Genomic DNA, 21,779 nt, shown 5'->3' with positions numbered 1-21,779 from the left:
GTGACGTGTCTCCCATGATAACCCCCACCTTACAGACAGGAAACTGAGGCACAGAGCAGTCAGAGGACCTGCCCAAGGTCCCTGCTTGCATGACCGCGCCCTTACCCTCCACACTACACGGTGTAATCCTGCAGCACAGAGGAGGCGCCTGAGCTTTATGTGGGCACACCGCTCCCCAGGGGCCTGATGTTAGCAGAAGGCCTTTTCCCAGGCAGAGCCCTGCGTTTTCTCACTCAATCCTGCTGATGCTGGGAAGGAAGAACTATTATTATCTCCAATGTGCAGAAGGGGAAACTGAGACTTAGAGCAGTTACGTGGCTTACCCGAGCTTAAACAGCTAGAGGATGGAGCGCGACTTGACTCCAAGCCATCTTGGCTCCAACCCACACTTCTAACCATCATCAGGCCATACTGCCTCCCTCCTCCCTGTCCCCCCCAAAATGTAGGATTTCTCAGGCGTTGGGCAGTTGACCGACTGATGGCTTGCCTACAGGACAGATGAGGGGGGACAGTGTTTAATACAGACTTGGATCAAAAGACAGAGTGGAGAGAGGACAATAGTTGGGGAAGGGGGGATCTCAATTCACAAGAAAGGGACGGGGGAGACAGAGCAGGGATGGGGGTGGAGAGGGGCCATTAGCAGTGAAGGCCTTCATAGGAATGACAAACACATTTGAAATGGGCAAAGCTCTTCACACCTTATAGAAAGGGCTGGAGAGTGGGGGTCAGGACAGCGGGCAGGAGCAGGAGGGGGAGACCATGGCACCAGGGTGGGTGACGCACTGGAAGGGAGACAGTGAGCCAGAGGTGCAGGCGCTCCCCAAAGGTCCCTGGGACACCTCTGGCTGTCCCCATGCAGCGGAACACCAGCTACTCGGAAGTATTTAACTCGCAAAAAAATAGAGCCTGGTCAATAAATCCACCACCCACTCCCAAGGAAGTTCTTTTAAAAAACTAGCGCATATGTGTATGGACCTCAGATAAATTTGAGGTCTGGCCTAACTGTGGCCACTGTGATCAGTTGTTTTAGTTCTTTAGTACCTTAAAGAACAGGAAAAGACATTTGCGGCAACTACTTGTGGCCCTTGGACAAGAAGCTCCTGTCCAGTTGTGCAGATTGCACGTTCCTAACCACAGGGGGCGCCGTTCCCCCGCCGTGGTCAGATATTTATGTTGCCATTGGGAGCATTTCCCAGCAGATGGCAGTCTCGGGGAAGGATGCCTTTCTCTAAGGCGCTCTTTTTAATTCACCTGCAACGCAGATTCAAGGCTATTCTGATGATTCAAGAGAGCAGCACCCGAAAGCATTGCACACATGGGCAGCCATACGTATGAGGTGCCCACTGTGAGCACCCTGTGGTGAGGGGCCCTGCCTTCTCCACCCCTCGACACTCCAGGCCTGGCACAGAGAGACACCAGCACCCACGCTCCAGCCCTCCACCCACCTGTCCTCACTGTTCTCGCCAGTCAGCACCCTAGCGAACCCCAGGGCCATGGTCTATTTATTATCGTACTCTCCTTTGTTCCTTCCGTTCTCCCTGTGTTATTGTCCGTAATTCAGAGGGACATCCACATGCCTTCTGAAGAGCTTACTCATCCCCGGAGTCTAAACAAACCCATTTAAAAACTGTTTGTTTCAAGTACAGCAACTTCTCCAGCTGGCAGGAGAGGCTGTGTTAGGCTCCAGGGCCTGGGAGTCCCTCAGGGCCGGGAAAGAGACTTGTAGGAAAGACTCCTTTATCTTGGAAATAACTGGGCGTGGTGTGCAGGCCACAATCTCATGCAGGGATGGGACTTTAAGGAAAGGTTTGGGAGATACATGTTCTAAATTCAAGAGTGAATGTATTAATTTGTAAAAAAAAAAATTACAACAGGAAACAAATCTCAAACAGCACCGTGTGGCAGGTTCTACCTCAAACTGGTGCCACGGTGAACAGGTGCGATTCATAGAGCTTGCCTCACCTGCCTCCCTGCGCTGAGGGCTTTATGTGAACCCTCTTTTCATCTGCACAACAGCCCCATGAGGAGGCACCCCCATTTTCCAGATCATGAAACTGAGACCTGGAAATGCTGAGTCACTTCCCCAAGTCTCAGAGCTGAGACGTGGGGGAGCAGAGACTCACACCACGTCTCCCTGTCCCTGTTGTCCATTAACTACGAAAACGACTCACGAGTTTCACCCTGTGGCCTGCGGTGGAAGAAATGTTCCAGGAGCACTCCCGCCGGCTGGGGTATTTGTCAGGCCAGTTGGGGCTCGCCAGGGTCCCCTCTGCACTGCTGATCTTGTGCGCACAGCCAGCTGGTGGGAAGGGGGGCGGGGAGAGAGAGACGCAGAGAGAGAAGTACTTCACTTGGGGGCATCATAGGAGGCATTCTAAGAAGTCCCCCCCCCCCCCCCCGCCTCTATCGGTCACATGGTCATTGGGCAGCGTGGGAGCTGGAGTCAGCCCGAATCAAGTGTCACCTGGCTTAGGGATTTGTCGCTTTATTTGGCTTAGCCGCCTTCCTGGTGGTGGCTCAGGAGCCAAGTAATCTTTCTTATTATTACTATTCACATCATGGTTATCACTAGGAATATAGTAGGGTTCATGGTTAAGAGCACAGGCCCTGGGGTCAGATGGACCCTGACTCAAGTCCTGGTTCTGCCACCTTCAAGCTGGGACTTTGGGCACGTACCTAAATCTTGGTGTCCTTATCTGTGAACGGAGCGCCAACCTCACTCAGAGGGAGATTATGTGAAGTAAGTGAGACGCTTGTAAAAGGCTTAGCAAGTGCTAACAAAGATCTTCACCACTGTGCCTTCGTATCTATACTCCTTTCACTTTTTCAGAGCAGTTTCATTTGGAGACTACAGCTGTTGCCCTGGTTACCCGCTCAATGAGTAGCATTTTGACCAATAGCTAGTGTGTGTCTCCCTCTGTGGTGGGTGCTGTGCTAAGCATCCTGAATGCATCCTCTCATTTTCTCCTTCCCACTTTCCAAATGAGAAAAATAGAAGTTTAGAGCAGGTAAGTGACCTGCTGGTAATGGTTGGAGTCAGGACTTGAACTGGGCCTGCCTTTGCTGTCACTGACTAGGAAGTAGAGGGAGCTGAGGAGGTGGGCCCCGTCCCCCCGTGGTTTCAGCTGAGGAAGCAGTTAAGAGCAGGTGGGGTGGGGGGTGAAATGGCTGCAGGAGGCCCCTGCTGCTCACCCCTGCCGCACCCTAGGGGAACCCACAGGAAAGCAGCCACGGCTCAGCTGGCAGGACCTCCATGGACTTTATATCCCCCGTGGCCTCCCCCACACCACATGAGGCACGCATTGTTCTGGCCGAGGCCCACCTCACAGGGGGTTGACAACAAGTTCCAGAATGACAGCTCCTTCCAAGTTCTTCCAACCCGCCTCCCAACCCAACCCATGACTGCCCTTGTCTGTGTCCCAGGGCTGGGCTTGGAGGGCGGCTGCATCCTGCTTCTAAGGACATCTTAGCTCATCCTGTGACAGTCTAGGAAGGGCCTGCGCAGACGGTGAGCCCAGCCAAATCTCACTCTGAGATGTTTATCCCTCGCCCTTGATGTCCTTTGCAGGGCCCTGTGGCTGGGGCCAAGGCCTGGAGGCCTGTGTGTTTACCCACGATGTTCACACTCCCCTTGCAGGGCGGGGTGGGAACACAGGAAGGCCTTTCCCAAAATGACTGGACAGTCAAAGCCATCTGGTCCTGAGAACTCCCAGGAGTGGATGAACAGGGAGCAAAGTTGTCCCAGTTCTATTTTACTATTAGACCTGCATATGGTTAATAATATTATGACACAGATGGTAATGTTTCAAGTGCTTAATATGGGCCAGACTGTCTGAAATACTTTCTAGGCATTCTCTCATTTAACCCTCAGAAAACCTTTAAGAAGGGGGTAGGTTTAGCCCCCTTTTAAACAGAAGAGGAAACTGAGGCCCAGAGAGGTTAAGTAACTTCTCCAAGGTCACACAGCTAGTAAGTAGCAGAGCCAGGATTTAAACCTAGGTAGTCTGAGCCCGGAGCCTGGGGGGTTAACCACTTGGCAATAATAACTCCAGGAGAGCACGTGCGGGGCCCCACATGCCTCCTGAAGGAGTGAGCTGCCCTGAGAACATGAGTCCTCAGCAGGAGGGCAGAGGGCAGAAGGGGGAGGCAGATGCTCAGCCTCAGTGGGGTTCACTCTGACACCGAGCACCCTCCCGGCAGCCTGGAGTAGGTTGCCTGTGCACCCCCCACCACTCCAGCCCGAGGTCCAGCCTCACCCTCTTTACAGTCGTGTCCGTTCTCGTGGAGCCGGTAGCCATTCCTGCACCGGCACAGGTAGCTCCCGAACGTGTTGATGCACTCGTGCTGGCACCAGCCGTTGTCCTTGGCGCACTCATCCTTGTCTGGGGAGATCAATGGACTCTCCTTAGGGCAGTGGTTCTCAACCTTCCTAAAGCCGCGACCCTTTAATACAGTTCCTCATGTTGTGGTGACCCCCAATTTCATTGTTACAGATTGAACATAATTAAAGCATAGTGATTAGTCACAAAAACAATATGTAATTATATATGTGTTTTCCGATGGTCTTAGGCGACCCCTGTGAAAGGGTCGTTCGACCCCCAAAGGGGTTGCAACCCACAGGTTGAGAACCGCTGCCTTAGGGGAACTGCCACTTTGGGATGGTCGCTCTCAGCTCAGAACCCTACTCAAAAGTAGCCTCCCTACCCCATGATGAGTATACAATGACAAGCATATGACTGAACTTACTAGTAAAAGTGATGTCATAAAAAAAAAAAGTAGCCTCCCTGACTGCCCTGACTCTGATTATCCTCTGGGAGGAGGAGGGAGGCAGCATGTGTTGGGTATAACATGGCCCTGGACTATATGCAATTCCCCATGCTACTAAAGTACTTAAATATATATATATATCCTCCATCCCTTCTCCCCACCAAAACAAGGAGCTCCTTAAAGGATGGGCTAATGTTAACAATAATAAAAATACTACCATGTACTGAGTATTTACTATGCAATGGGCACTCTCCCAAGCACTTTCCATACATATCTAAGTCAATTCTCACACACCTTAGGAGGAAGGTGCTTATGCTCCCATTTTACAGATAAGAAAACTGAGGCTGAGAATGCTAATGTGCCAAAGGTCACTCAGTGAGCAAGTGGCCTGTGTGACTGGAGGCCTGGGGTCATCGTTCACAGTCCCACGCCACCTCCTGCCTGTGGAGTAGGTAAGTGTGGGGCCAAGTGCCAGCCCTGCTCCGCCAGTTCCAGCTGTTGTGACCTCATGCACCCTTGACCTCCATGCTTCAAATGCCTCATCTTTAAAGTGGAGTCAATACTGGTTCCTGACCTCACAGGGCTGTTGAGAGGAGGAAATTAATTAGTTCAAGGAAAGCCCTTAGAACAGTATCCAGCCTGGAATAAGTGTTAGCTCTATTTATTACTAGAGGCCCGGTACATGAAAATTTGTGTACTGGGAGGGGGGTCCCTCAGCCCAGCCTGTGCCCTCTTGCAGTCCAGGACCTCTTGGGGGATGTCCACCTGCCAGCTTAGGCCCACTCCCTGGGGGATCGGGCCAAAGCTGGCAGTCAGACATCCCTCTGGCAGCTCAGGAGCCCTCGGGGGATGTCCACTTGCCAGCGGGGAGCAGGCCTAAGCTGCAGTTGGACATCCTTAGAGCTGCAGAGGAGGCAGGAGAGGCTCCCGCCACCACCACTGCGCTCACAGCCGTCAGCCTGGCTTGTGGCTGAGCAGAGCTCCCCCTGTGGGAATGCACTAATCACCAGGGAGCAACTCCTGCATTGAGCATCTGCCCCCTGGTGGTCAATGCACATCATAGTGACCGGTCGTTCCACAGTTAAGGTCAATTTGCATATTACCCTTTATTATATAGGATTATGTTTGAACTCAAGTGTTAGGAGGTGTTAGTGTTATGGTTCTTCTAGCTCAAACCAGGGCAGTACGCAGCCCTCTCCTGAGCCAACTTCTCCTGTAATAACAGAGGGCCAACCTCCTTCCTCTGCCCTGCCCCCACCGGGGTAACTGCAGGGGTCAGCGGTCAAGGTGGCATCTCCTCTCTGTACCCTCTGCCCACTGCAGATAATGGGCCACTGAACACTGTATATCTTAGTCACACCCTCTTGTTCCATGAGGACAGGTAAGAATCCTTGGACAGCACTTGAAGAATAGATGAGGATCATCGAACACTAGCTCTGGAACCACAAGCCAGGGAGGAACCAGGAAGGAGCCTTGCCAGGGGCTGCAGAGAACACCGTCCTGCCCCCAGCTTGATTTCGGGCTTCTGCCTGCAGAGCTGGGAGAGTGCGTTTCTTTCGCTCTAAGCCACCCAGTGGGTGGCAATTGGTTATGGAACTACTGTGAGTCAGGGGCATCGGGCAGAGAGGGGTGGCCAGGTGCCCTGAGGCTGGGAGCTGGCAAAGCCAGGTGGCCCTCAGCACCGCGGCCTCCAATAATAATATTATTGGAGTGCTTGGGTTTGGAGTGCCCATTGCACCGCGTATAACATGAGGCCCTCAGCCTCCAAACCCCCGCACCTGAGAAGAAGTGGGCCCGGAAGCCGCGTTTGGAGACCGTGTTGTCCGACTTGAACTCCACGCGCATGTTGTTGCTCTGCGAGGTGATGACCTCGGGGGTCTCGGAGCCGCAGAACCTGCCATGCAGCCTGGCGTCGGGGGACAGGCCGCTGCGCACCTCCACGAAGTCGTACTTACAGACCTGCAAGGAAGTGACGTGGGGAGCTGCCCGGTGCCCCCATGTCCCTGCCCCTGACCCCTGGTCTGCGGGATCCCCTTCCTGAGAGCTGCACCCTGCCAGGTGGCCAGACAGGCTCAGCCAGGTCCAGCAGGAGGGTCCTCTCGACTCCCACTGGGGCCCCTCCAGCCCGAGGGACAGACCTGGGCACGCCTGACTATACTCTGGCTGTAGGGCTCTGCCTGGACCTCGGCTGACTTGGTCATCCCATGACCATTGCCCAAGGGAGGGAACAGGCTGTTTATACCATCCTGGTCCCCAGCTGCACCTCACCCTCTCCATTCCCCTCAGCCAGACACTAACCTGAGATTCCTTCCCCAGGGGACACGCCTGTCCAGACCACCTCCCCCACCCCCATCCAAGACCACCTCCTCCACTCTCGTCCTGATGCTCCTGGGATTTGTCAGTGACAAGAGGCCCAAGCACCCTGTCTGCAGAGGATGTGCAGCTGAAACTGCTGCACAAGCCGTCCCCCGTGCTGCGCAGCTAAGATGCCCAGGAAGCCGCCTCCCTGCCGGCTGAGCCCCTCATGAGTCACAGCCCAACACAATCCCCAATCAATTAGAGCACAGAAACGTACGTCATTGCCTTCCAGTTCAAACACTTCAAACTGAAGGGAGATCTGGTACTGAGCCGGGGCCACCACCTGCCAGACACAGTTTTTGTTGGTAGGGTAGTCCTTGGGCCACCCAGGGCTGGTGATGGTTCCATTCAGCTTGGTAATGAAGCCGCCACAGGCCACTGCGCGGGGGAAACAGAAGCACGGTTGGTTTGGCATTAGTTCCGAGTGACTGCGAGTTCCCTGAAGCAGCACTAGGCCCTGCTGTTCTTCGATAATAAAAAAAAAAGGTTAGACAATCTGAACCGATGAATGCAGCGTCCTTTCTTCTAGTCCGTTTCTACGGAGGATTTGGAGGGATAAAGTTGAGGACAAGTCTTTACCGCTTTTAAAAATAAGGGCAATGCATTTGTGCTGACCTGTCACCCAGTGGCGTAGTTGTGGAGCTCACATGACTTGGACCAAAGGAAAGTTAGCAATGTTTGCACCAGGCTATGCACTGTACCTGGTTTACGTAAACAAGCAGTCACGCAGGTGGGCAAGGAAGACAGGGCACCAGCCAGGCGGGAATGGAGCGAACGGAATGCGCTCCTAGCTGAGCCACACCCAAGTGCTCATGGTTTTCCCTTGCTCTTATCTTCTACCTTTGTAATCATGTGAATTTTACGCAGTCACAGGAGAAAATAAGGGAAGGCTCCAGTTACAGTGCCTTGGATGGAGTCCATGTCATTTGGGCAGTCCTCTCACACTCACGACTTGATCGAGTTGTTTCTCCCTCCGAGAAGGAGGTGGGTCATCCGCCACAGCTGTCCCTGGTACTGCACAGTCAGCCAGGGCCCACCTCTGCTCCGCTTCCCCGAAGACTTGTCCCCCACCCCCTCTCACTCCAGCGTGGCAGGTCCAACACCCACCTTCACATGCCTTCTTATCGGCGGCCAGCTCGTAGCCAGGGTCACATGCACACTTGTAGCTGCCCAGAGTGTTGACGCAACGCTGCTCACACCCGCCACGATCTGGCCAGGAACACTCGTCCACCTCTGTTGGGGAAAAGGTGACTCCGGTTAAAAGATGACAAAGCTGCCTGGTCTGTTGCCCATCACAGCCCACGGCCTGGGTCCCCAACAAGTGTCCTCCAAGCACAAGAATGGCTCCTGGGGGACACAAGAGTAACTGGTTAGGCAGCAGCAGGGCTCTGCTGGGGAGAGAGAGGCCTGGGTACTTCCATTCGTCGAAGGGTTCAGTCAGCTGTCTTCATTTATGATTTCTGAAAAACCCTCAAAGGTTCCATGCCAAACGCTGAACCCATTTCAATGCCACCAAATTCCCCCCAGTCCCAAATATGGAACTTCTCAGGGACATTAAGTAAAGGGTGAGGAAAAGGGACGCGTTTCTAGATGAAGATGTATAAGTATTCTCCAGGGATAGAACAAGAACCTGCAAGTTAGCATTTTTATAAATGATCCGAAGAGGTGGGCACAGGGAGATCTTCAAGGTTACAGAAAACGCCGGGCTCTTAGGTTAGCCTCTGCTCAGGAGAATTCGCAGAAAGAGGCAGCAGGGGAGTCACATGGGATTCAGCATCGACAGTGTCTAGGGATGTGTATGGGGCAATTAAGTAACACAAGTAGGACCCCAGGAGTGCTGTCCAAAGTAGAACCAGGGATTCGTCAGAGAATTTCCTAGACACATCAGCCCAGGGAACCACTGAAGACCAGAAAACCCCAGGCTTTGGGCATCTCCAAGCAGAGTATCAGAAATAAAAGGAAAGATCATTATTTTCTGTTGCCAAGTTGTAGTATCTCTATCCCTGAAAGAGAGCATACAGGCTGTGGCCTGAGCCAAGAGCCTAGTGAAGGGAAATCTGAACACTGAGACATCTTAATAATAATAGTAATAAACTCCAATCTAGGAAGAGGAAAGGGTTGGGGCAGGGAGGAAAGTAGTGGTGGTTTATAACACCATGGGAGGTAGGAATAGAGCAAGCACAGAGTTGTCCACAAAAGGACCATGTTGCACGTAAGTAAAAGAAATCAGGACATCTTTGAGTTCCTTGGTAAAGACCTGAAAAGATCCTGGGTCCTAGCAAGGATTCTTTTAATAACATTTCTGATGGATGGCTTTTTCCGACCCGGCTTGAAAATGCCCAGAAATAAGGCTCTCGTTGCTTTTCAAAGTATTTCTTGTCCTTTGCAATTTGAATTGTCAAAATTCAAACTTCCAACCCATTGGTCCTCTAGAAAATGCAAACCCTCCACCATAATGTCTCCCTCCACTCTGCCCTCTTCCAGATCAAATAAACCCATTTCCTTCCAGCCTTCCTTGTTTAGGATGCACAAAATACTTGTCAACCAGGTTGCCCTTCACTGGGTAAAAGACAGTTTGCAGATGTCCCATCACTTTACATATTGGATAGTAATATAGCTAACTCTAAAGTGATGTGTTCGTAGGCTCAACAAAGCCTTAAATAAGTCGGTCAGTTGGAGAGATATGCTCTGGGCAGGGGGTTAAAGTTGTCCACGGCCTCAAGTAAAAATAAATATTAAGTGTGCTAAAAGAGTAACAGTCCTGCAATTACTTATCACTGTACAATATGCAAAGCACTATCTTTGACTTTTGCTAGAACTTAAAGAACAGCGGTTCTCAACCCGTGGGTCGCGACCCCTTTGGCGGTCGAACAACCCTTTCATAGGGGTCGCCTAAGACCATCCTGCATATCAGATATTTACATTACGATTCATAACAGTAGCAACATTACAGTTATGAAGTAGCAACGAAAATAATTTTATGGTTGGGTCACAACATGAGGAACTGTATTTAAAGGGCCAGAAGGTTGAGGACCACTGTTATAGAAGGAGGAGTATCGGCGATAAGGAGAAATAGAGTCCAGGCCTTAGAGTGAGCCAGACAGACCGGGGTGGGATCTTCCCCCAACAAACTGGGTGATTCAACCCCTCTGAGCATTCCTCCTGCTTTATAACAAGGAAAATAATAACACCTGACTTTAGGGTTGTGGTGATTGAAAATAACACGTGTGACGTATCCAGCACATAGGCACAGGGTCAGTACACGGCAGCTATCACTATAGACCGCAGCGGGTTCTTCTGAAATTCCTGAGGGTGCAGAGTCACAGTGATGGGGGTAGTGAAAAGAATAAAGTCACCTGGCCATACCTGAATCACATGAGAGTAGGCCTGAGGAGAGGAGTGAGACAAGGCAGGAACAGAAAGAAGGAAAATGTGCCAGGAATGGGCCCATGAAGACTAGATGAGCAGCACCACAGAGTCAAGAAACTGGCTGGTGGGCCTAGGGAAAGGGCGGAAAGGAACTGTGGGAAATGCCCATCACATCAAAATAGACTAAGATGAACAGAGGACCAAGGGGGGCAGGGGGCGTGTGAGGGAGGAGACTGATGCCAGAAGATGCTCTGATTGTGGACAAGGCACATGTATGTCATAGGCAAGAAAGGGAGGATCACAGACGATTAAGCCTCCTGGTGCCATCTTAGCCACATGGAGGGAGGCGGGCTGGTGGAATGGATTTGGGCCTAAATCAAAGGGAACGTAGTCCCTCCAGACACTAGAAGAATGGGCGGATTGATCCAGGAAGGTGGGTGACAGGTATACATTTACACCTGAGCTCTCGCCAGCAAGTGCAGTGGGATGTTGGGCCATTTCCAATCCTTCCCCAGTGTGGGTGGATGTATGGAAGTGTGTGAGGGACCCTGCTCTCAGTGGGAGCCTGGCTGTCCTCTGTATCGCCTCCATGCTACGGTGCAGTCGCGTCTGCTCCAAGCCCAAGGGTTTGTGCTTGCTCTGGGCTGTAGTGGCCAAGGCCAAGTCTGCCAGAAAATTTTGGAAGAGTGTGGGTGGGGGTGGGAGAAGCTGAACCAGGAATCAGTTTTGCGTAGCGGGAGCTCTGGCTTCTTTGCCTTCTCCAAATGGTATTAGTGAAAGAAGGAACCATTTTGAGGTTAGATAATGAGATGACTCAGGTAGGATCCCAAAATTGTTTCAAAGAGGGTTAAGGAAAGAGAAGTACCTTGAAAGATGCTAGTCCCCCTCATCAAACACCATCGGCAATGGGACAGAGGAGTGTGGGGACCGAGGTGGGAATCCTCATATACTTTTGTGGGAAGTGTGTGACCACAGTGGCACTGCCAATCCTCGAATGCTCCTGCCATCTCCTGAAGTAACCAGAAATGTGAGGTGCTCTGCCAGCTGCCCAGCCAGCAGGCTCTGAGAGGGATGCCATCTGGCACCCGGAGAGGGGTGCTGAGGCCAGCTGGCACCCTGGCCAGTGTCATACGCCAGCTGGGCCCTGAGCAGAGCCTCTTGCCAACTGGCACCAAGGCCAGAGCTTCTTAGACTTGGTCCAATTCTTCTGCGCAGCCTTGTAGTTACCCTTCTAGCTCCTTTCACCAGAGAAGTCCTGACACACGCACTGGGCACCGGGGATTCACAGGACATCCTACTTATGGACTCTTGGGAAACAGCTGGGCAAAGAAGCTGGCTGTGCCCAGTCTCTAGACCTGCACTGACTATATGGCAGACACCAGCTATCAAACATGTGAAATGCAGCTGGTCAAAACTGGGATGTGCTGTGAGTGTAAAGCACACTGGATTTACAACTTAGTATGAAAAACAAACCGTAAAGCATCTCATTAATATTGTGTATATTGATTAAATATCAAATGATAGTATATATTAAAATGATAGTATATTTATATTGGGTAAAATAAATATATTAAAATTAATTTCTCCTGTTTCTGTTTCTGCTTTGGTAAGGTGGCTAGCAAGTTTAAAATTACACATGTGGCCTGCATTTGTGATTGGCCTTTTGTATCCGTTGACAGCAGACCTCTAGACTGCGATCTCCATCTCATTCATCCTCATGGGAACCCCAAAAGGTAGGTAGCAGGTTGCCCAATCCACAGATGAGTCTGAGCCTCACCCTTCATTCATTGCCCAGTAAGTATTTATTGAGGCCACTGAGGGCCAGGCACTGGGAATAGAGTGGAGAACAGAGGAGGTATGATCCGATCTCAGAAAAGCAATCTGGCTGCCCAAGAGTGGATGGCTAGTTAGACACGAGGGCAGGACTAGAAACTGAACTTCAGATGCTGAACCCAGGGCCCTTCTCCCTATACTCCCATGGTAACAAGAGTGTCAGCATCAAATCACAAACATGAATGAGAAAGTCAAGCTCCTTTACTTGCCTGTGGCTTTTGGTCTGCCGTGGGAAGAGAGAGTGCTGCGGAATCCTGCAGGTCCAGGGTCTAGTTCTAGCTCTGCCTCCTGAGAACTCGCTTCCTCAGCTTGAACATGGGAGTAATGATAATACCTACCAAGGGCTGTTCTGAAGATAAAGTGAAATAACTAACATCGTTTCCAGCACACTCAATAGATGTCTTTTCTTTGCCCTTTAATAGGTTCCAGTGAGGTTTCCACCAGCCCTGGTTCAGGGTCAAGGTCATTCTCCTTGATATTAAAAAGATGTCAAGCTGGGCCCATGCACTAAGTTGGTGTAGTTGGGCCTCAGTGAACACCTTCATGGGCATCTAAAAAGATGTTTGCCAATTGAAATGCCCTTGAAGTAGCTGGGTCACCTGCCCTGCACCCCCAGGCTGAGTCTGACGGTCTCCTGGCCTCCTCCCAGGTTCACACTTCTTTGGCAATACCATTGCCCATTTGTTTGCAGTCTTTTTCACCATGTTAAGCTCTTGAGAACAAAGACTGTGTCCCTTTGTGTTCCCAACCCCAATGCACAGCGCCTGACACATTGTTTGATGACTGCTGGATGAATTAAGTGGGGAGGAGGGAGAAGATGGGATCTTCTAACCAGCCAACGGAGCTGGTTATCATGGTTACTTGAAGCAGGCCAAGGTTCTCAACTCAGTCTTTACACACTCGCTTAGCATCACAGAGAGAAACACTTCTGTCTGTTGCCCTGACTGGCATCTCCAGTGGGGCTGCCACACAAAAATGCAGGAGGTCAGTTAAATTTGAGTTGGGACATACTTCAGCTGAAAGGTCATCCTTCACCTGACACTCAGATTTCACTGGAAATCCTGCTTTGTTTGTTTTCTCTAAATCTGGCAGCCCTACTCTGCAGCTTCGGCTGGTCCTCTCAAAAATGTGCATCGCTGACTAGCAGCAGAACCCAGAGTGGGAGTGGGGGCAGTGCCCAGGTATCTCCCTGGAAAGAATCTCAGTACCCAATGTATAGACCTGGGGATGGAAGTTGGGGGAGAAGAGTGACAGGAGAATTAAAATAAATAAAATCAGAACAAAACCTCATGATCATTCATGACATGTGGCAAAGTAAGGCCTCCCCAAACTGTCCATGACCTAGCTCCTGACACCTGTGAATCCGTTACCTTCCATGGCAAAAAGGACCTTGCAGGTATGATTATATTAAAGATCTGGAAATAGAAGGTTGTCTTGGATTATCTGGGGGGACCCATGTAACTACAAGGAGGAGAGTCGGGGTCAGAAAAAGATGCACCTGGGGAAGCAGAGGTCCGGGACGAGAAGGTCTGCATGAGAAAGGCCGACCGCCATTGCTGGCTCAAAGGTGGAAGGGGCCGTGAGCCAAGGAGACGGGGGCCTCCTCGAGAAGCTGGGAAAGGCAAGAAAATCTGACTTTCAGAGCGGTGAGATAATAAATGTGTGTTGCTTTAAGCCACCCAGTTTGTGATCATTTATTACAGCAGCAACAGGAAACTGATCCATGGCAACAGCAAGAAGAAATTGTCACTTTTTCCAGAGAGAAAAATAACCATCTCAAACTCCTTCCTAAGCAAAAACAATGAATGGGACTAAACATTATACCCCGGGTATTCGCTTACGCTATGCCATTTTCTCCTGACAACAACTCTGCCATAACCTGGTCGTGCCGTTTTTACAAATGGAGGGATTGGGGCTCAGAGAGGTTGTATAACTTGCTCAAGGCCACCCAGCCTGTGTGGCTGCTGCTAAGTCACGTGCAGTCTGGGCAGGGTGGGGCCGGGACAGTGAGTTTCCAGGCACCTCAACTAATACTGTCATGGCTTTCTTCCCGTTACAACCCTAGCATCTAATATACACTTACTGTGGCCTAGCTTTTTTGCTTGGGAAAGGATTAAGTTTTGTCTCCAATAATTGAAAGCATTATGATCATTATGATTCTGTTTCTGCTTGGGTTCTGCTCTCCCCAGATACCTCGAGACAGAAGAAAAGAACCCTCCCCATGCTGTGTGGCATGTTCAGCTCACAAAGTGCCTCACAGCCATCGTTGCGTTGGGCTCCACGACTGGTTTGGTAAAATAGGCAGGTTCCTTCCCCCGTTTTAGGGAGAGGAAAACCGAGGCTTCAGTAGGGACAGATGGCTGCCTGGTCAGAGTCACATGGCTGAAAGTGGGTTCTCCTGACACCCATCTGCTTATGCTGAACCTGGGAGAAGGGGCTCCGAGGGGGCAGCTTGGGAGACTGGGCGTAAGGGAGGACCAGGGTTTCTGGGTTGGCACAGTGAGGAGTCCTGGGAGAGGAGAGAAGAGAGGAAAAGCAGCCTTGTCCTGTGTGAGTGACACCACTAATCAGAGGACCTCTGCTGCGGATGATTTCTCCATTCAGTGCTACCGTCGCCCGATCACAACGTATTGGGGAACGCCCAAGATGCCCTTATAGGATGTGGTCTGAGCGAAGACCTACCCTTTCAAGGGAGTCCTGGGTAGGACTGCGCTGGGGCCAGGAATGCAGGCCTTCCCATACCATTCTGGGTTTGGTTTCATCAAGACCCTGTAGAGCAGTCGGTCCCTAAGGCAACATGGAGGTTTGTTCCCCGAGCACCAACCCCGCTCACTCTGCATCCTTCCCCCACCCACTTGTAGGCTGGGGCTGATGCTTCCGGAGTGGAAGCCCTGGGTGGCCTCTCTGGCCCACTCACCGTGTTTGGGTTCTTGATCTGCCACCTGACTATCTGAGTGACCCTGAGCAGTCCCTCTCAACACTGATCAAACGTAATCCAAACCCAACCCAGAGGGTTATTTTGGAAATTAAATAAATTGTGTAAATCAGTACCTTACACAGTTCCTGGCACACAGTAGGTGCTCAATTAATGCTAGCAACCACACAGATATGGATTGTTATCCGTGCTCAGTTTCACTAAGGTTCACTGAGTTGACCTTGTAAACTTACTAAATCGAATTTCCAAGCACAGCAGCAGGACTTTCTGCCACGGAGACCACGGCTGAGCCTGTTCCCGAGTTAGTCATGAACTCTGTTGGGGACCCTAGCACAGCCCTAACATGGGTCACTGGCTCCTCCCTGTAGGGAGCCTTGTTTACAAGGTGCTAGGGTTCTGTATGGGTTTTGTGATTCTTAAGCGGGGGGAGGGGGTGAACACCTCTTTCTGTGACTAAAAATGGGAATAACTGCTAATTCATACCCTTGAAAAAATTGGCTGCAAAGCCCGCTTTATTGATAGAGCCATCGGACACAAACTTCATCCACATCTGGTTGGAGCTTGACTTGACATCCTCCGGCTTCTCATAGCCACAGAAGTGGCCAATCAGGGCGCTCTTCTCCGTGGGGCCATCGCGGATCTCCAGGTAGTCGTATGCACAGCTGTCATGCCTTTCGATCTAAGTGGAGAAACAGAGGCAACATAGAAGGTGGCCAATGGCTTGGCCTTAAGGTTTCTAATTTAAGAAAGCAACCTCAATATCACTCTGAAAAATCTAACCAAGTGGCCAAAGGACCCAAGCGTGCCCCTGGCTTCTCCAAGCTGCCTCCTACTTGAGAAAACCAAGGGTGAATCAAGCTGCAAAGAGACTAAGAAATGGTAAACGGGGCAGGATAATTCTACAACACTTTTCGCGGTCCCATCCTAGACATCCACTTCGATGACTCCCCCACCCTCTCTAGAAGCCTTCAGAAAGGAGACAGATAGGATTTCAAAGTCTGCAAAGCTTTTGATACCAGATGTCTGTCTGGGTACAACATACCATGGGCTTGAACTGGCCTCTTAGGTTCCCACTGTCAACCAGACAATGGAAACCATCTTCACCGAGCAGAGCGTGTCTAGCAAAAGTTGACATTTACGTCATCCTTGGAAAGATCATCTGAGTAGTACTTACCTCAAACACCTGGAAGGCAAGCCCCACGTGAAATCCCTCTGAAACCGTAATCCTCCAAACACATTCCTTGGAAGGTTTGTAGTCATCCGGGTAGTTAGGAGATTGAATCTGACCAGTGTCCTTGTTAATGTCTCCCCCACACGTAGCTTTAGGAAGAGAACCAGAGAACCAACTTTAGAAAGAGAAAGAGGGTCCTGGTTGGATCTTACGGAGGAAGTTGGCCACTGATCACCACTAGGTGACTCCACTTGCCAACATTTTCATTTCCATCCAACCGAGACTGTGCCGCCAGAAAGGCATAATTTTGTTTGCAACTCAGAATTCTTTCCATAAACAGAAAATAACCACGTAGAGCAGTGGGTGTCCACCTTTGCTGTGCATCAAAATCACTGGGAGAGTGTTCAAGCCACCGGAGCCGGGGCCACAAGTTCTGAAGGAAGTGGGTCTGGGGAGCTCAGAGCAGCAGTGATATTCGAGTTCCCCAGGTGACTCTAATGCGGAGGGTAGAGGAGCGCTGGGCCAGAGGGACAGGTGAGTGTGCGCACACATGCGCACAGGTGTCCACACACATGCGCACAGGTGTCCACACACATTCTTTCTTTCATAAATACAAAACATTGGTCTCTCCAAAATTACCACTTAAAGCCAAGGGGGGCCTTAATAACCACCTAGTGGGCTCCTTTCGGGGAGGAGGTAATGTGTGGAACAAACAGAAGCAGATTTGGCCCGGTGGCAGCTGCCTAGAGCCCAGGCCTATGGTTCCCTCAACTCAAACACCATGGTGGCCTCACAGGCCCTTCCAAGAAATGTATTTGCAAATGCCCTGGCCTTGCCCAAAGTCTCTTTTCACCAATGAAACAACAGAGGCTCCGACAGGTTCGATGCTTTTCTCGGGCTCCCACAACTATTCAGAGCTGCTCTTTCCATGTCCACAGGGTCCCATACCCCCCCGCCCCCCCAGCCCGACACCATTGATTGGACTGGAATGAGGGTTCAGTAGGGTAGTGACAGGTAGATGTCTGTCCTGAAGTGAGCACATATGGCCTCCTGCTTCCGGAATGTGGAGGAAGGGGACAGTGGATTCCTCGGCCTGGCCCTTGCTGTGGCTGCCCCACCGTCAAGGTTCTGGCAGCTGCCACGCGTGCCTGGGACAGTGGGCTGCATGGGAAGGACAGCGGCATATCGGGAGCTGCCCAGGTGGCATCGTGAACAAACCTTCATACACCGCGAAGAAACCCTTGCCCAGGATGTTGCTGCTGCTCCGGAACTCCACCCAGAGCCGGCTGTCCGTGGAGACGAGGGGCTCTGGGGCTTTATCGCCGCAAAACCTGCCTGGGAAGCGGAAAAGAACGGTGAGGCTGCGGGTGGACAGTAAGAAGGGTCTCGCTGCAGACAGAGAAGCAGTGTTCCCAATGGGAGTCAGGGTGATCAATAACCCCGCCAGGGCAACTCATCCTGTAGCACACACGGGATTAACATGTGGATGGGAACAGTCAGTCACCCAGCGTGTGCCTTCTTCAGACTGTCTGAGGGGAATTCCAACCCCAATCCATCACAGTGCCCGGGGTGTAGCCCAAGCACCACTCCCTCCTGCTAACCGCACTTGCTGAGGTGCTGAGGTGTTGGGGGGTAAGGTCTGAGGCGGTGATGACTGTGCCCCCCTGGTGTTTCCCATCACACATACACCCTTCTCTTGTGGGGCATGCCCGTGGGCAGACCTTCTGCCTCCTTGCCTCAGAGAAGGCATGCCACAGGTCCCATGATGAAGAAATCAGATCTTCTTGGCATTTGAATGTCACAGTCTAGTCACAATACCGAAGAGTTAGAAGACTACACAGTGAATACGAGCACATTTCCCATCCTTGGAGTCTTAGAAAGATTCCTAGGATGGAGGAGTGAGGGGACCAGGGAGAGAGGGTGGGAGAGGCACCATGGAGCCTCTGAGAGGACCCTGTGCCCTGTCCCCCCTGAGCTGAGATCTGTGTGGAAGGGATGATAGAGGCGCTCGGTAGGATTAAGGATCTGGGAGAAGCAGAGAATCGTGCCCCAATCCCTGAGCAGAGCCTGGGGGGATGACAGATCCTTAGATTTCGCTTGTCCCATTTGGGGTCAGCACAGACGTGTCTGCATGGTATGTTAGGACATGCGGCCAGAGATAGGCAGGTATGCAGAGTTCTTCAGGCAAAGCATGGCATGATGGAAGCAATAGGATGCCAGGCTCCTGGGAGGGACATGGAAGTAACTTTCCCATAGCCTGAGGAACTGGGGAGCCATCCAACGTCTTCTAGGGAGACATGGGCTTGGCTCGAGTGAGACAAGGAGGAGATACAGCAGACACTTAGATGGACAGATGTGTGAAGACCAGACAGGGATGAGGACATCCCAGCATGCCAGCCGGCATAGCGATATGGAGGCCTCCCTGCTGCCACGCCCCGACACAAAGTCTGTCCCCCACCAGCACCCCAACCTGGGGAGGGGTGGGGGAGGGGACACAAATGGACAGAAATTAAGTTCCCAGTACCTGATGGAGAGGGCTCATAACTGTTACTGAACTTCACTAAGCATTTTACACAGATTAGCTAATTGCACCCCCCCTCCACCCCAGTTATGAGAGGGCTCATAACTGTTACTGAACTTTTGTTACTGAAAATTATAAATAAATGTGTATTTCTTGGACACTTGGGTGTGAGTCTGAAATTTGGACCCTCTACAGAGGAAAAGGGGAAAGGCCATGCCTTCCCGGTGCGTGGTCATCCCCGTCCATATTACTCCTAATGCCACGTAAGGTGGCGCGGGGCAAGGACAGGGATGGGGCAGGTGGAAGACAGCTGTGTCGGACTGAGCAGTTCTTAGTGCGGACCAGTCAAGGACTACTTGGACCGGAGGTCACGGTTCTGACAAGTACCCACTGTGTGAGTCCCTCGGAAAATCCATTGAACATTGGGGGACATGGGGAGTGACTGTTAATGGGTATGATTTCTCTTGATTGTGGTGATGGTTGTACAGCTCTGAGGGCATGCTAGAAAACACTGATGTGGACACTTAAATGGTGAGCTATTTGGCATGTGAATTATATCTTTCTCTCTATTTTTTTTGAAATCCATATTTAGCGAGGACTCTCTTATTGCCAGCACCATGTGACGTTACACCTTGAAGCTGTAACTCTGCTTTGCCTTTCTGAGAAATGGGGGAGTAAGTCATTTCCTAGTGGCCAACTGTGGCACACATTCCTTGGAGAGACACGGGGGTAGAGGCTGCTAATCTCCCTCTGCTTCCTTCCGATTCTGGCCACCTGCAGCCTTTTGGATTGGGTGAGCTTAATATTAGCGTGATGAGCTGAAACTGCTGCCAAGAATCCAGCGAGGAAAAATCTGTGAGAAGCCTATAAATTTTCGATAATGGCTCCTCTGCCATGGCCAATTAGTGTCAATTAGTTCTTGGAAAACAATACGCAAGCGTGGGGAAGTATTGCTTACCAGCGAGGGGACGCAGCCCCTGAGCCTCTGTTGGGCAACGCTGGTTCACAAGGAATTCCTTCTTAGCCTCGCCCAAGGGTCAAGTCCAAGCTCTCCTTTTAAAGCCCCAGCTGTCACAGCCGCAGGGGACTGTTTCCAACGGAGAGAGGGACTGCCACTGTCGTGCTGCCTAAGAACCCAACCGGACGTGATAAACCACCCACGGCAGGGCCACCGTTCCAGCCGTCTCTGCTCAGTCCTCCGGACGAGGTAGGGGTTATAGACCAAGGTGTATTTTATGACCTTGGCAGAGCTAGACTCGGTAGAATAAATTACAAATTATTTCTATGTCTCTCCTCGGGTCACTTGTGATTCTTAACTAGAATCCTCCACAGTGTCCCTGGACTGATGTCTCAACATTCTCTTCTTCACCAAAATGGTACTGATAAAATCCCCCTTTTTACTGAGCATGTTTATACCAGGCACTGCACTAAGCATTTTACACAGATTAGCTAATTGCACCCCTCCCCTCCACCCCCTGAATTAATCTCATTTATGAGAAAACTGAGGGTTGGAGAATTTAAGTTGAGTTACACTCTCAGTTGTCAGTAAACACAGGGTTTGAACCGTGGCAGTCTGAGACCTTGACCTTCATCATCAGTTTCACCATTTTCACCATCATCACCATCGCCACCATCAAAACGAACTTCCCGGTTTAAAGTACAATTCTAAATGCTGGGCATTTTTGGACCAGTAGACATCAATCTGCTCTGAGAATGTAAACATCATTCCCACTTCCTAGCTTGGAAGCACATATGGGAATGAAGATCAAAGTCTCAACCGTAAAGCAAGTCTGTGGCAATGCCAGGCTCGGCTGTTGGACTCGTTTCTGCTCATTTGGGAGGCTGCCCCTGCCCAGGGAGCCCAGTAGTGGGGCCACGCGACACTGATTGGCCAGCCTGGCCTTTCTGAACTTCACTCCCCACTTCAGGGAAAGGAGGAGAAAGGGCTTTTGTGTGCATTGTGGTGGTAGAGAATACTCAAGGACAGTTCTGCACACAAGAGTACATTGTTAGAGTCGCTCCTCTGCAGAAATAAGGGAGGGAATCCAATTAACAGGATGGCATTTCAGATCACTGGGTGAGTGCTCCATGCAGCCACCTTCCTCCCCCCTTTAGGTGCAATCTCATAAGTGACCCCTGAAACTGAAAAACCAATTTGATATCTTTAACCAGCCGTGAAATGTTCTCAATCTACTTACATTTCCCTTTAATCACACTGTGAAAACCCAGGTCCCAAACAGCCTCCTTCCAAGGGGACTTAACAGGCTGGAGAGAAATTGGACTAGAGAAAAGGTGTCAAATTCCTAAATTGAAATCTGGTTCCTGGCGTTGGAGGAGGAGTTTAATAAGGATATCAAGAGAGGAAATGCAGATGAGTGCACGACAAGCAGGCTCCACGGGGCGTCATAAAGGGTTCATTCATAAAAAGTTATGCACCCATTATGCCTGGATTTTCACACACTGCCCTGGGAAAATATGCGATGCACGGTTTTTCAGAGCGAGATGCATACTTTCACAATTCGCCCTAATCCGCTCTCCCTCCTGCCAAAGGGGCATTGACCTGCCTCCTCCCGGCAGATTTCATGGCACTGACCCCTCCCAGGGACCAGCTCGGCCCACACAATGCACTTGTTCCAAACACAAAAGTTCACTAACAACTGCATTTGGAAACATCAGAGCGGGCCAAATAGTTGGCAAAGGAGGATTCCTGTGAACGAAGAATGGTTGCAGGCACCGGGCCATGTCTTCGCTGCGACACACACACACACACACACACACACACTGCAAAAGTGTGCACAATATAAGCCCCCCCAAAAAACACACCC

The 21,779-nt window shown here is 51.0% G+C and overlaps 1 protein-coding gene across 1 annotated transcript in view; it reads right to left on the bottom strand.

Annotated features, from left to right (window-relative positions):
- Window positions 1-21,779, bottom strand: part of TLL2 (tolloid-like 2) — a gene marked incomplete at its 5' end in the record, with an annotated part of 97,848 nt that overhangs the window by 5,741 nt on the left and 70,328 nt on the right. The window contains 8 exons of the mRNA XM_005885466.2: window positions 2,172-2,299; window positions 4,257-4,382; window positions 6,546-6,726; window positions 7,343-7,503; window positions 8,233-8,358; window positions 15,746-15,941; window positions 16,437-16,582; window positions 17,652-17,768. Coding sequence (XP_005885528.1) covers window positions 2,172-2,299; window positions 4,257-4,382; window positions 6,546-6,726; window positions 7,343-7,503; window positions 8,233-8,358; window positions 15,746-15,941; window positions 16,437-16,582; window positions 17,652-17,768 — 1,181 coding nt within the window. The remainder of the gene's footprint in view (window positions 1-2,171; window positions 2,300-4,256; window positions 4,383-6,545; window positions 6,727-7,342; window positions 7,504-8,232; window positions 8,359-15,745; window positions 15,942-16,436; window positions 16,583-17,651; window positions 17,769-21,779) is intronic.

Source organism: Myotis brandtii, unplaced genomic scaffold (assembly GCF_000412655.1).
Source record: "Myotis brandtii unplaced genomic scaffold, ASM41265v1 scaffold902, whole genome shotgun sequence".
Classification (NCBI taxonomy): domain Eukaryota; kingdom Metazoa; phylum Chordata; class Mammalia; order Chiroptera; family Vespertilionidae; genus Myotis; species Myotis brandtii.
The sequence above is the reverse complement of the archived record's forward strand: the minus strand, read 5'-3'. Positions and strand labels throughout refer to the sequence as shown.